The 15,954-nt window shown below is 45.4% G+C and overlaps 1 protein-coding gene across 1 annotated transcript in view; it reads left to right on the top strand.

Annotated features, from left to right (window-relative positions):
* LOC139759718 (dipeptidase 1-like) overlaps positions 1-15,954 on the top strand; it is a 108,630-nt gene that overhangs the window by 66,154 nt on the left and 26,522 nt on the right. The window contains exons 5-7 of the mRNA XM_071682114.1: positions 239-371; positions 5,585-5,735; positions 8,074-8,152. Coding sequence (XP_071538215.1) covers positions 239-371; positions 5,585-5,735; positions 8,074-8,152 — 363 coding nt within the window. The remainder of the gene's footprint in view (positions 1-238; positions 372-5,584; positions 5,736-8,073; positions 8,153-15,954) is intronic.

Genomic DNA, 15,954 nt, shown 5'->3' with positions numbered 1-15,954 from the left:
TCACACACACACACACACACACACCCACATAAACACATACACACACACACACACACACACACACATACACACACATAAACACACACACACACACACACACACACACACACACACACACACACACACACACACACACTTATAGCCATCATGCGACCCTCCCTGAATCCCACACACACACCCTCCTTCCCTCCCACCAACTCTCCCACTAACTCTCTCCCACGTTCTCTCCCACATGCAGTTCTGGGTGGCCTACACACCATGTGACTCCCAGTACCAGAACGCAGTACAGCTGACGCTGGAACAGATTGACCTCATCAAACGCGTCATCAAGAAATACAGCCATTACCTTGAACTGGTCACCACTTCTCAAGGTAATTATGCCATGGGGTCAGTATGATTCTTAATGGTATGTTAATGAGGTCTTCTTCATCACTCAGGCTCTCAAGGCCTTTATCTTTGTTGTTCATTCTATTGGGCCACGTTACATGACCCTTTTCATAAGAATAATGACTTGATCATACGTATTGCATGTTAGTAATAGTGGTTTCTTCATCATACTCACTGCAAAAACTGAAATACATTCATTATCAATCATTCAGATGTGTATGGTGACTCACTATCCATTCCATAAACCTCATTTCCCTCATGTAATGACACGTAGATAAGGATTTTTGATGAATACATCACCATTGTGAGAAAAGGTACGCATCTTTAACATTTCTTTACAGTCAGTTCCCCCCTGAAAATATATTCTATTCATCTCTTTTCAACATTCAGAGGCACATTTCTCTTTCACATCTGTGTATGTAACCTCAAAGATAATATCATTCAACATTCATTTGCACTGAAGTATATGCGAGTGATTTGTCATATTTTTCACATGGATCAAGATACGTTTGTTTGGGTCGGGTATTTCTTACCACTGAATAATGTACTCTGGCCACTGAGAGAGTTTCTCTTTGTTTCAGTGAAAGGGTAGAATAATTGTATTAGTGTTTACATATAGAGACTATAAGTTATTTACATTTCCTTCTGTAAATGTTTTTCAATAAATAAAAGTTAAAGCTTACAGATGACACTGCTGGTGTAGACGTTAGTGAATATACGATATATGTATCTCTCTCTCTCTCTCTCTCTCTCTCTTCTCTCTCTCTCTCTCTCTCTCTCTCTCTCTATGTATATATATATATATATATATATATATATATATATATATATATATATATATATATATATATATATATCCTCTTTGGTCCAGTGTTGCATAGCATTTTCTTCCTACCATCGAATCCCTTATGATTGTTTCCTGTCCTATATATCACCTCTCAGGCCACCCTCGAGGTTTAGGATCGTAGAAATATGCTATGGAACTGAAACTCTCCGAGGATTTGAGGAGGAGGAGGAGGAGGAGGAGGGTTCGACCCCACGTCACGACGTAAAAAGAAACCAGCGGATCTTGCCCCAATCCCCCACCCCCACTTAGCCTCCCCAGGCAGGATCCATAAAAGGAAAGGAGAATGAAAAGAAAGTTTCATGTGGATTGGTGTCTTTTGTTGCCCCCCTTCTCCTGCCCGGTGTTTCCTGAAGACTGTCGTTTCTCCAGCAGGCCTGGTGTGTAGGTGGTCGTCCCCAGGGTGGTTCGGGGTCGTTCCGGAGGTGTGGTAGGTTGAACGACAGGTCTGCTGTGTCGTTCTAGGGGTTTTGTAAGACGTTCCTGGGGTGTTTTGAGTCGTTCTTTACGTTCTTGTGGGTAATTCCTATAGTGTTGTAGGTTCGGAGAGTCCCAGGGTGTTGTCAGTCGTTCCAGATGGTTGTGGGTCGTCCCGGAATGTCGTGGGTCGTCCCAGTGGTGTTGTGAGTCGTCCTTAAGTTGTTGCAGGTCGTCTCAAGGGTGTTGCAAGTCGTCCCTGGGAGTATTGACGGTGTTATGAGTCGTCCTTAGTAAGGAAAGGGTCGTTTCCTAAGTGTTTTGGATCGTCCTCGGGGTTAATTTTAGTCGTCCCCAGTCGTGTGTGTGTGTGTGTGTGTCTGTGTGTGTGTGTGTGTGTGTGTGTGTGTGTGTGTGTGTGTGTGTGTGTGTGTGTGTGTGTGTGTGTGTGTGTCTGGATTCACCAGACCATTTCATGGGCGCGTCAGCATCAAGTTGGTTGCCTTGGTTACCTTACGGACGGGGAGACGTGTGGTTGGATGTCTTGGTTGCCCTGTGGACGGGTCGACGTCTGAGTGGGTCTCTCTGGTTACCTCAACGAAGCGTCGACCTCTGGTTGGTTCCGTTGGCTACGCTGAAGATAAATCAGACACTAAATATCCGTTGGATAGCAAGTGATGATGGAAAGACATGTCTGTATCGTGGATCATTGTAGTCTCACGGGTTAGGATGAGGGGGAGACGAGGGTAGTATGAGGAGGAGAAGGATGGGACGAGTGTGAGAAAGGAGGTCACTCTCTCTCTCTCTCTCTCTCTCTCTCTCTCTCTCTCTCTCTCTCTCTCTCTCTCTCTCTCTCTCTCTCTCTCCGTAGGTCTACCTCGTCCTTGCCTAGCGTTTGGACACAGCCAGTGTCCCTCCCTCCCTCCTTAGAGTGTGGACACAGCCAGTGTCCCTCCCTCCCTCGGGTGTGGACACAGCCAGTGTCCCTCCCTCCCTCCCTCGGGTGTGGACACAGCCAGTGTCCCTCCCTCCCTCCCTCCCTCGGGTGTGGACACAGCCAGTGTCCCTCCCTCCCTCCCTCGGGTGTGGACACCACAGGCGACACAATAGAAAATCAATAATGACGATGTTCACTTTAAACCCCGTCACTGCCACTTATATCAGCTGTCACTCAAGCATTACCGCCTTGTCACTCAAGCACACGCGCACCTGTCGTCACTCAAGCACTCGCACCAGCTCTCACTCAAGCACTCGCCCCGAGTGGAGCTCACACACTCAATCGAAAGGGTCACTTCAGCTGTTAACAGGCTTCAGGGATAATGAAGTTTTCCCATTCGTCTTACCCATTAGAATTGTGTGTCTGAAACTTTCTGTATTTGTCCCATTATTTCCTTCGAAGCCACGGTCCATGTTCACCTTCCTCCCTCATCATCTGGAAGGTATGGTCACGTTGTTTCCTCGTCACAACTTCGTCACCACGACCATTCAGCCAGTCATCACCACCAAGCCAGTCACCATCATCACCACCACCAGTCAGACGGCCCTCACCACCACCTATCTCCCTCACTTCCTCCCTCACCACCGCCAGCCAGATGGCCCTCACCACCACCTATCTCCCTCACTTCCTCCCTCACCACCGCCAGCCAGATGGCTCTCACCACCACTTATCTCCCTCACTTCCTCCCTCGCCACCACCACCAGCCAGATGGCCCTCACCACCACCTATCTCCCTCACTTCCTCCCTCACCACCACCACCAGCCAGACGGCCCTCACCACCACCTATCTCCCTCACTTCCTCCCTCACCACCCTCACCTATCTTACCTCACAAGCGCCTCCCTCTACCATCCTCCACATCCCATAATCTCACACATGTTGCCACGCCACTTGCCACCCTCTTGTGTGTCCTTATCTGTATCTTCCTGTACGGCCTCCCTTCGTTATCTCTGGTCCGCCCCTTCCCCTGTACCTTCCCCTTCCCCTCTGCACCTTCCCCTTCCCCCTGCACCTTCCCCTTCCCCCTGCACCTTCCCCTCATTTATCTAGCCCTCAACAGTCATAAAGAACCACATACGACTCCCCTGAAGGTGGCCGGTGCACGGAACAGGTTCCATGAAACTGACTGATTGTGGCAGATGAAGAATTACAGGCGTGGCGGAGAGACACAGACAGACAGACAGATAGATAGACAGATAGACAGACAGACAGACAGACAGACAGAAGACAGACAAACAGAGAGATAGATTGACAGATAGACAGATGGCCAGACTAGATGGCAGAGAGACAGATAAACATCAATGTCTCAGCAGATATCTATCTATCGATCTTTCTACCTATATAGATAGATCGATAACTAGACAAATAGGTAGATAGATAGATCGATCGATAGATAGATAGGCATAAAAATAGAGAGAGAGAGAGAGACATGCTCTCACTTATACAGACCTACAAAAAAATTCTTTGACTTCAAGGAAGAATTGAAACTTTTCGCTCACTGATCCAATATTCCGAACATGACCGAATATTGAAAAGGTCTCGTGAACAGGAGCGAGAGAAATGTTCCCAGAAGCGAGGGACAAAGCGAACACTGAGAACAAGGAAGAGAGAAAAAAAAAAGGTGAAAGAAAATCACTGGAAAAATAGACTAAAAACTGTAATACAAAAGTTCGATAATCTCCCAAAAAATCATAAACCCCAACAGAAAACGTCAGCATTTCCAGAAAACGGGATCATATATACATATGATTTAATCATATCAAAGATCTGAACATGAGTTTAAATTGTAGTTTTCAATTATTTCAAAGTAGACGTAGAAGATATTTCCTCTAGAGATAATTACTCTTTTACCCGTGAGGGGCGAGGAGTTATTATTCTCCAATTAACAATTAAAAACAAGTGTATAATTACTGGTGAGGTATAACTATGGATGCTGGTGATGGTAGGGTCTTTGGAGCAAGATTCCTGTAGTTTGAGATTAGTAAGTTCGCTGTAGCCACTACCAACAGCAACAAAAGCAACAAAAGCAGATGAAGTAACGTCTTTGGCCTCAATTGACGTCTTTCGTTTCCACGAGTGAACTCGTGTTAACTTTTTGTGACAATAGAGTTAAGGGGAGGATGTGGGACGGGGGAAAGGGGGGGATGTTTTCTGCGCCAGTGGCCCACCACAAGGACGTGTGAGGTCGTTCTATAGGCATATACGACTCCATACGTACGACACAGGTCGTTGTGAGGGTATACAATGCTCCAGATGCACGACACGGGTCGTTCTGAAGACATATAGTGCTCCACATGCACGACACGGGTCGTTCTGAAGACGTATGTTACTCCACATGCACGACACGGGTCGTCTTGAAGACATATAGTGCTCCACATGCACGACATGACACACACGACACACACACACACACACACACACACACACACACACACACACACACACACACACACACACATACACTCATACACACATGATATTTTAGCAGTAACCCGTTCTTATCTTACAACAGTAAGGGGGACGCAGTCTGGTACTTCCTACCTCCTCCTCCTCCTCCTCCTCCTCCTCCTCCTCCTCCTCCTCCTCCTCCTCCTCCTCCTCCTCCTCCTCTTCCTCTTCCTCCTCCTCCTCGTCCTCCTCTCCTCCAGGGGCCAAAAACTTCAGCGGGGACTAAAGTTTTCCTCATACCCAAGCACCTAGTTAGTCACCTTCTTATCCTTACCATCAGCAGGGAGCCGGCGATGCCTGGATCCGAGATGCACCAGGTCAAGTAGGATTGTCTGTCCCGCTGGTTTTGCTCCAAGTCTTGACAGACACCTCACAGGCGTCAAGACGTTCCTCCAGAAACATAATTTCGCCAGCCACCGTCTGTCTATCCTTCTGTCTTTCCTTTTCCCCCCCTTACTGTCGACCTGTGTGAGTGACGCTGTCTCTCTTCCAGACATCAAGACGGTCTTCAAGAAGGGTAAGATCGCCAGCTTGATCGCCATCGAGGGAGGCCATGGTATCAGCAATAGCTTTGGCTCCCTGAGAATGATGTACGAACTGGGGGTTCGCTACCTCACCCTCACCCATGCCTGCAACACTCCATGGTAGGTGTCCGTGTGTGTGTGTGTGTGTGTGTGTGTGTGGTCAGTGCTTGACACGGATCTGCCACCTGAATGGTCTGTTACTAGCTCTCGCCTGTCATAAACTGGCCAATTACAGAGCACTGTATCTGCCTCCATCCTAGCCCGCTCTGTGTTATCATTTCTACTTAACGGTAAAGTGGGCTGCTTCATATGCTCTCCTAGTCTTCTTGTCTACCCACTGGTGTCGAATTGTTGCACCCCGCCACCTTGATAAGCATTTCTCTCGTCCACATCAACACCCAAACAACTTCCAATGGACGTAACAATAAGACACATCGTGAGGACTAAGTTAAAGTCACAGGAGGAGAAGAAGAACAGTGTAGTATATGCTATTCCATGCAACGGCTACAAGAAGAATTTCTACCTCGAGATTAGGGCTGGACTACAGGCGAAGCTAAGTGAAACCAAACAACCAAAGTGTCAAACAACCAAAGTGCAACCACTGCTTTAGGCGTCCAAGTGAACGAGGAGGGACACTAGTCAAGAGGGAAGAATGCAAAGATTCTGCACCAGGGAGTTGACAAGAAGGCAAGGAGAGCATTAGAAGCAGCCCACATAGCCGGTAAAATAAACAATAATAACAGCTAGGTTGTCAGCTTCACCAAGGCAAGGACGGTGGCGCATATGATGCTATGTAATGTGGCTGTTTACAGCAGGCGAGAGCCAGAAACGAACCACTTAATTAGCGACACATCTCAGCATCCAGTCCCTTGACTTACCATTTGTTGTATATAAGTTAGTGGAGGTGTCTGGATGTAGCATTTGTTTTCCCTGGAGGGGAAACTTTGTTGAGATTACCTGAGATAAATGGATTGCTGCTGAATCTTGCGCTTCCTTACAGTGATTGATTCGTCTTACCTACGGGGAGAGAGAGAGAGAGAGAGAGAGAGAGGGGGAGAGAGAGAGAGAGAGAGAGAGAGAGAGAGAGAGAGAGAGAGAGAGAGAGAGAGAGAGAGAGAGAGAGAGAGAGAGAGAGTTACGCACACTGAACTCCCCCCCCCCCCCTACACACACACAGACACATACACACAATCACACACGTATAGACTCACAGACACAAGCACATACAGATAACACAGACAAACGAACAGCAACAAACATAACATGCACACACACGAGTTCTCCTATCTCTCTTACACACACACACACACACACACACACACACACACACACACACACACACAGACACACACACACACACACACACACACACACACACACACTCCGCTGTACCAAAGTAAACAACCACCTTGCCAGCTCTGTTGGCCAATATCCGACATGTTTTCATCTCCTGCCTCGCTCTCATGGACGAAGGTATTTCCTGTGTTTCCATAATGTGTGTTGAACCTTTATTATCCACTGGTATTTTACTCTCCTGATAATATAGGTCAAACAAGTTCCTGAACCTGGAATAGAACAGGTTTATTTTTACCTGGAGGTAGAGGGCAGTATACTGAGGGGGAAGGGGGGGTGGCAGTAAACTGGAGGTAGAGGGCAGTATACTGGAGGTAGATGACAGTATACTGGAGGTAGAGGACAGTATACTGGAGGTAGAGGACAGTATACTGGAGGTAGAGGACAATACACTGGGTAGATGACAGTATACTGGAGGTAGATGACAGTATACTGGGGACACAGGACAGTATACTGGGGACTCAGGACAGTATACTGGAGGTAGAGGACAATATACTGGGTAGATGACAGTATACTGGAGGTAGAGGACAATATACTGGGTAGATGACAGTATACTGGAGGTAGAGGGCAGTATACTGGGGACACAGGACAGTATACTGGGGACACAGGACAGTATACTGGGACACAGGACAGTATACTGGGGACACAGGACAGTATACTGGGGACTCAGGACAGTATACTGGGGACACAGGACAGTATACTTGGGACACAGCATACTGGGGACACAGGACAGTATATTCAGTATTCACAGAAAGATCAGGAAAACACATATTGTTTCCGGTGACCTCTGACCTCTGCCCCCGGCATATGTAAATATTTCACGTGAGGTCATGGACGTGTTCCAGGTGGTGGACCGTCTGAAATTGATAGGGTCACAGCTGGCGTGGTGACCAACCCGCCCGCCACCTGTCTTCACTAACAGTGTTCCCACCTGGCAGACAGACTCCTCCGCCTCCACCTTAGTGGTGAGAGAGAGAGAGAGAGAGAGAGAGAGAGAGAGAGAGAGAGAGAGAGAGAGAGAGAGAGAGAGAGAGAGAGAGAGAGAGAGAGAGAGAGAGAGAGAGAGCTCACAACTTTTTTTTTCTCTCCCCCACCCACCCAACAGGGCGACGTCGTCTGTTATAGAGAAGCAATCGCCGGAAAGCAAAACAACGGAAAATTTTGGCCTCACGGAATTTGGGAAGGTAAGTCGTCGTCTGGCCATGTAGTGATGACGTCATTATCTACTGTAGTGATGACGTCATTATTTACTGTAGTGATGATGTCATTATTTACTGTAGTGATGATGTTTTTATTTACTGTAGTGATGATGTCATTATCTACTGTAGTGATGAGGTCATTAGTTATACTTAGCGCTTGGTCCTGGCACTATAGTGATGTTGGCACTAAAGTGGTGTCTGTTTCCTCCTCTTATAGTCATTAGCAATTTTTTTGAACGCATTTTGTAACTATGCCTTGCAATTTTTCTGTGTACTAAGTCTTACATCTTCTATGTAAACATAGCTTTAATATGTACCTTTATATTTTTGTTTATGTTACCTTTTCTATTTACTAGAGACAGATAAACATTAGATCTAATTATGATTAATGTCAGACTATAATTTCTTTGGTGTTACCGGACTTCACCTGCTTGAGATGACATGCGAGTGAAAAGTCGCTTTGGCGAGGCTGTGTGACGAAGCGGTAAAGCCTCGTCAAAGAATTTCTCTCTTCAAAGGAGTCCATCCTACCCCTGCTACTGAGCGTAGCGCAGACATAGAGTTGCAAAACCTGTCTGGAAAAAGGGGCCTCGTTTAGCAACAACAGTTTTTCAGAAAACGGGTCCTGGGGTAGCACCAGCACTTTTCCCAGAAAACGGGTCCTGGGAGAACAACAAGTCCCCTTTCAGAAAACGGCCTGAGGGTCATCATTAGACCTATGTATCTCCTTTTCTTTTGATATTTGTTGAATGATCATTATCCTCACGCTTTTAGAAATTCATGACTGATTCCTGACAATGATGGCTACAGAAAAATCCGTCATCTTTCTTTTCAAGGTTCCTCGTAAACCAGTCATAGTTTACCCTAAGCTAGACGATTGACTGATACTTGACTGATACGTGTTCAGTCAAAGGTTTTTCTTATTTTTGACTGATATTTGACTGATACGTGTTCAGTCAGCAAAGCTTTCTTACTACCTTTGACTGATACCTGACTGATACGTGTTCAGTCAAACAAAGCTTTCTTACCATCTTTGACTGATATTTGACTGATACGTGTTCAGTCAAAGCTTTCTTACCTTCTTTGACTGATATTTGACTGATACGTGTTCAGTCAAAGCTTTCTTACCTTCTTTGACTGATACTTGACTGATACGTGTCCAGTCAAAGGTCTTTCTTATTTTCTTTCATTGAAATATTTCCCAAGTTTTCCTTTATCAGGAGTTTGAAGATTTTCTATTCTTTTTATTCTCTTTTTTATGGGTGGTTGGAGGTAGGGGAGGGGGGCGCGCGGGGATGTGGCAGATGATGGGTTCATTTTTCCTAGTTAGGGAAGGACGTCTTTCCTCCTTAAAGGGATGGGGGGAAGGGGGAAATGAGGGGAATGAGGGGAAGGGGGTTTATGGACGTAGGTAGAGAGGCAAGGCCGTTCGTCTCTCCTGATGATAGTTCTAAAAAAAAAAAAAAAAGGAAAAAGGATCTTTTTCTTTTTCTTTCGTCAAGTGATGGAAAGGTTTGGATATCTATCTATCTATCTTTTTTTTCTTTCTTTCTTTCTTTCTTCTTTTTCAAACAATTCTTGAAATGGTCTTTGTTATGGATATAGAAACTCTGATTTTCATCTATTTCGAGTGAAGAAATGCCACAGGTATGAATTAAACACAAAGGTCATTATATTTTGGGATATCCCTAGGGATAGGGCAGAAGGGGCACTATCCACGTCCCTCCTATGCAGCAGCGTCGTGGAGGGGCAGGAGAGAAAAAGGGGGGGCGAGGGGGGTAAAGCAGGATAGACGTGTCGGATATCCTCCCCTCTTGTATTATCACTTTCGTAAAGTGGGAAGAAAAGGAAGCACCAAGTGAGGACCTTTTTCCCATGAAGGTGGGTCTGGACGGCTGAGGTCACTACGAGTCATGACCCCAGTGCTGGAAAATGGGGGTCACCACAGGTCATGACCCCCCAGGTCTGAATGGTAGGGGTCAACACAGGTGGTGACCTCAGGCAGTGGTTCTGGTGGGGGAGTGACACAGACGGCTAAGAATTGATCCGTTCCTGTGAGGAGTCTGCTGTACCTGTGTCTGCTGTACCTGTGTCTGCTGTACCTGTGTCTGCTGTACCTGTGTCTGCTGTACCTGTGTCTGCTGTACCACTGTCTGCTGTACCTGTGTCTGCTGTACCTGTGTCTGCTGTACCTGTGTCTGCTGTACCACTGTCTGCTGTACATGTGTCTGCTGTACCTGTGTCTGCTGTACCTGTGTCTGCTGTACCACTGTCTGCTGTACATGTGTCTGCTGTACCTGTGTCTGCTGTACCTGTATCTGCTGTACCTGTGTCTGCTGTACCTGTATCTGCTGTACCTGTGTCTGCTGTACCACTGTCTGCTGTACCTGTGTCTGCTGTACCTGTGTCTGCTGTACCTGTGTCTGCTGTACCTGTGTATGCTGTACCTGTGTCTGCTGTACCTGTATCTGCTGTACCACTGTCTGCTGTACATGTGTCTGCTGTACCACTGACTGCTGCACCACTGTCTCCTGTATCACAGTCTGATGACACCTGTGTCTGCTGTACGTGAGTCTGCTTTACCATCGGCTACTGTAATCGTATCTGTTGTGTCTGCTGCTAGTTGTTTCTGCTGCCTTTCTGTCTGTTGTAGCAGTGTTTACTATACACGAGTCTGTTGCTTCTGTGTTTACTCTGTTTTCCTCCATGTCTGCTCTACCCAGTGTTCTCCTCCTATCTGCTCTCTTTATCTCCTCCTATCTGCTCTCTCTATGTCTCATGTCTGTTCTACCCAGTGGTCTCCTAGTGGATGGTGTCTGCGTTGTGCCAAGCCTCCAGCCAGAGCAGAGCGGATCGCTTCGCTCCTCAAGGACGAACCCCTTGTTACATGAACAAGGAGGTATTGAGTGGGTGGGTTTTGAGTGGGGGGAGTGGGGTGTGTGTGTGTGGGAGGGGGAGATATGTGGTGGGGGCGCCATCGCAGAGCTGGGTTGTGTGTGTGTGTGTGTGTGTGTGTGTGTGTGTGTGTGTGTTTCTTGCTCCCCAAACACTAGGGGTAGTAGTGTTGCATCAGCGCAACACTATGCACTGGACATTCATCGAACCCGGGGTACCCACGAGCACAAGTTGAATTCAAATAACACCAGCGACATAGAAATTCTCGCCAATCACAGCTGATTTTTCAACTCAGTTGATCAGCATTCAGGGAGTAATCATTTTCAGATGAGGAATGGTTGATGTGGTGATAAACGAGGTGATTTCAATTGGTTTTAAGTAATTATCATTACCGTTCATTCGTCCAACATTTCCCATTTTCTAATTTTCTTATATCTATATTTATCTACCTATCCATCTACCTACCTATCTATCTATCTATCTATCTATCTATCTATCTATCTATCTATCTATATACTAGCTCTATATACCTCTCTGTCATACAGTTCGACGTAGGTTTGCAACCAAATTAACACAAAGTCAATATTTTCTTGGCTTAAACCTTCAAGAAGAAGAAGAAAAAGAAGGAGGAAGAGAGGGGTAGTGGGACGAGGGAAAAAATAAAATCTCTTTCTATTCCAGCGATACAAATGTCTACCTCAGAGGGGTTGTGTTGTGCCTTGTGCAAGGGCGAGGGGTCGTGAGGTGGAGGTGGTGGAGGTGTGTCTGGATCAACAGCAGATATTGCCTTATTCTCTTGCAATTTCCAGGAAAGCGTTTTCAATGGCCGACATCGCTGGAGCAATTGGTCCTGGATTGCTTCTTATTCCAGGGCGCTCGTGTCACGCTCCAGATGAAAAGGTTACAAGAAGCACGATGGAGAGTTCATATCCTTTTTTTTTCTCTCTCTTTTTTGGTTCATCAAAGATAAGCCTCCGTAAAGCTTTCTGTCCAGCTTTAGCTACAGATGAGACATACGAATACATACATACATTTATATATATATATATATATATATATATATATATATATATATATATATATATATATATATATATATATATATATATATATATAATATATATATATATATATATATATATATATATATATATATATATATATATATATATATATATATATATATATATATATATATATATATATATATATATATATATCTAGCAATAACACAACTACGACTTAAGTTAGATCTATTTTTTTGCAGCAACTTCGAAGCTTTGCTGAAGTTTTGTCAAATTTATTGGCCATAATGTGAAGCTCAGAGACACTTCACAGCTTAAAGTGAAGAACATAAGTGTTGACTGGCTCTGGGAACGCTCTTTCCAGAGCATCTCAGACGTATTCGTAGAGCTCAGGACATTTCAACATACCACAGGACATTTCAGGGCATTTCGACCCATTTCTGGACGTCTCAAGGCACTTCAACACACTCACAGGGCATTTCAGCACACTTCAGAGCGTATCTGGGCATTTCAACACACTTCAGGATATTTCAGGATGCAAGAAGAGGGGGAAATGCAAAATAAGGAAGACAATTTCTCCCATTTCCTTCGCTGTGGAAAGGGAAATGATGTGGTGAAGGGCTTCTGCCTCCTGTTGAGAGAGAGGTGAAGGAAGTGGTGAAGGAGGTATTACCTCAGATGTGAGAGAAGGACGCCATCTTGGGGCAAATAAGTGGAATAAGTGAACATAAAGAAATAAGCCATGGCACCAATGCTATACCCACTGTCGCTGATCGTTCTAATCTTCGTCGCTGTTCATATCATTCGCTAGCAATGGTCGCACTATTCATCGTCGCTGTTCATATCATTCGCTGGCAATGGTCGTACGATTCATCGTCGCTGTTCATATCATTCGCTGGCAATGGTCGCACTATTCATCGTCGCTGTTCAAATTCTTCGCTGGCAATGGTCGCACTATTCATCGTCGCTGTTCATGTTGTTCGCTGTCACCCTTCCTCTACAACATTGATCTCTTCTCCCACTTCGAGGCAATGACGGGCGTCTAGCGAGGAGGGAAAAATTGGTGCCATTTGCCTTAGTCAAAGACGCGACCTTATCAAATGGGAGAAAGGGATGTTTGTCTATGTTAACGCGACCCTGTCAACGTCGAGGGAGGGAAGAGGATCTGTTTATAGATGACGGACGTCTGTTGGTCGTCAAGGGAGTGAGGTTAGGTTCGCCTGTTAGGTCACACGGCCAGGCAGGCCATCAGAACCATGGGTCGTTAGCTAGTCTTCAAGGATCGTATACCGTCGCGCTCAAGGGTCGTATAGTTGTGTTCAAGGGTCGTATACCGTCGCGCTCAATGATCGTATACCGTCGTGCTCAAGGGTCGTATAGTTGTGCTTAAGGGTCGTATACCGTCGCGCTCAAGGATCGTATACTGTCGTGTTCAAGGGTCGTATACCGTCGTGTTCAAGGGTCAAATAGTCGTGCTCAAGGGTCGTATACCGTCGCGCTCAAGGATCGTATACCATCGTGCTCAAGGGTCGTATACCGTCGCGCTCAAGGATCGTATACCATCGTGCTTAAGGGTCGTATACCGTTATCCTCAAGTGATTAAAGGCGCTAATCGCTTAACTAGATAACCTAACCGAGCACAAGAGATCAGCAAACATCATCACTAAGTAATGAAACCTCTCAGTCAAATCATATCTTAATTAAAACACTGGAAAAAAAAAATTGACCAGTAAAAGGTTAAACAATTTCTCCTGCAAACGTGACTAACGTGTAGGCCACCAGCGGGTAAGGACAAAATTTGTTAACAAAATGAATTCAGTGGAATTCCGGCCCCTGGCAGTGTTGCTCATTTGTTGACGCAAACGACTGAGAGTTGAGTGGCAACACTTTATTATACTCGTGTATTGTGTGGGTGTGTGTGTGTGTGTGGGTGTGTGTGTGTGTGTGTGTGTGTGTGGGTGTGTGTGTGGGTGTGTGTGTGTGTATGTGTGTGTGGGTGTGTGTGTGGGTGAGTGTGGGTGTGTGTGTGTGGGTGTGTGTGTGTGTGGGTGAGTGTGGGTGTGTGTGTGTGTGTATGTGTGTGTGGGTGTGTGTGTGTGTATGTGTGTGTGGGTGTGTGTGTGGGTGTGTGTGTGTGTATGTGTGTGTGGGTGTGTGTGTGTGTGGGTGAGTGTGTGTGTGTGGGTGTGTGTGTGTGTGTGTGTGTGGGTGTGTGTGTGGGTGTTGGTGTGCGTGTGGGTTTGTGTGGGTATGTGTGTGTGTGTGTGGGTGAAATTGCTTATCTTCAGTGAAGAGGGAGGAAGTTCTGCTTTCATTTCATTCCGTTTACTATAAAACATCAGTCAATCTTACATTGTTCTTCTATTAGATCTCAAGCTAACTCCATGTCATGATCCGTGTTTGTTCTATCTATTCATATTTCGAAGAACTGTTCACTGTTCACTTCATCAAACTGGTTTAAGAACTTAAAGACATTGATCGGATCAATCAGGTCACCCCTTACTCTTTTCTCTTCCAATGCGGGCAAACTCAAGGCTACCCTAGCCTATCCCTGCAAATCACCTTTCTATAATTCTTGCCTTATCTTTGCTGCTCTTCTCTGGACGTTTTCTATTAGTTCTTTGTGGCTTCTTTTTAGTAAAACGCCGTGACCAAACTTGAGAACCATACCCTAGTCTAAGCCTAATACATCCCAAATCCCTCTAACTCTAGTCTGAGCCTAATACATCCCAAATCCCTCTAACTCTAGTCTTAGCCTAATACATCCCAAATCCCTCTAACTCTAGTCTGAGACTAATACATCCCAAATCCCTCTAACTCTAGTCTTAGCCTAATACATCCCAAATCCCTCTACCTCTAGTCTGAGCTTAATACATCCCAAATCCCTCTAAATCTATATACATAGTCTTAGAACACAGCCTTCCTCACCTCCTCACTATTGCTTGGAGTTAAGTTGTGTTCGTTAGGGGAATCGTTGGGAAAACTGCGTTACAAGACCATGGTATTCATGTGAGGACTTCCTGCTCAGCCAAGAGGGTATCTTTATTTACTTCCTACCTTGATGACACTTCCACTTGACGTCACTGGAGTTACTGCCACTTGACATCATTGGAGTTACTGCCACTTGACACCACTGTAGTTACTGCAAACACTGTGTCTTATATACGATAATCCAGTTGGATGTGGCTTGATATGAGCATAACGTAGATATCTTTTTTTGTGTGTGTGTGATGGAGGGGGATTTTGTGGTGCTAGATGCATAGGGGCAGACCCCAGGAGGTTGACCTAGGTTGAAGGAGGGGTTGGGGAAGGGTTGGGGAAGGGTTTGGGGGTATTGAAAGGGGGCCGACATCCTCCCCCCCCCTCCCTTCCCTTCTTTATCCACCACTGAACTATGAAATTGCTTTGTGGTTCGCTTTCATATGACCTATTCATATTTTCGCACTTGCCTGGTCGGGTGAGTGAGTGTGGCCAGACCTTCACATATAGTAATGTATTTCTTATAACTTCTCCCCCTGTTGTTATTGTAGTTGGTTGTAGATGTTGTAGAAGTTAACAGGTTGTTTGTAGAGGGTTGTTATGTTCTCTCACTGTTGACTATCAGGTGAACAGAACCAAATAACACCACACTTAGGTTCTATAAATTTGCTATATCTGTTTAGAGCACATTTCTCTCCTATTATAGAATAGATCTATCATCGTCCATGTATTTTTACAATATTTGAAGATGGAAAGACCATATGTACATGTATAGGTAATTGATTGATATATACTTTTATACGTATATGTGTCTTAGTATAGATAACTAATCATCATAACTGGTTTATTAATGAATTATGTCCCTCCCACTTGTGGCATTTGCACCAT

The sequence above is a fragment of the Panulirus ornatus genome, chromosome 34, assembly GCF_036320965.1.
Source record: "Panulirus ornatus isolate Po-2019 chromosome 34, ASM3632096v1, whole genome shotgun sequence".
Taxonomy (NCBI): domain Eukaryota; kingdom Metazoa; phylum Arthropoda; class Malacostraca; order Decapoda; family Palinuridae; genus Panulirus; species Panulirus ornatus.
Note: the sequence above shows the minus strand (reverse complement) of the source record. Positions and strands in the feature narration are given on the sequence as shown.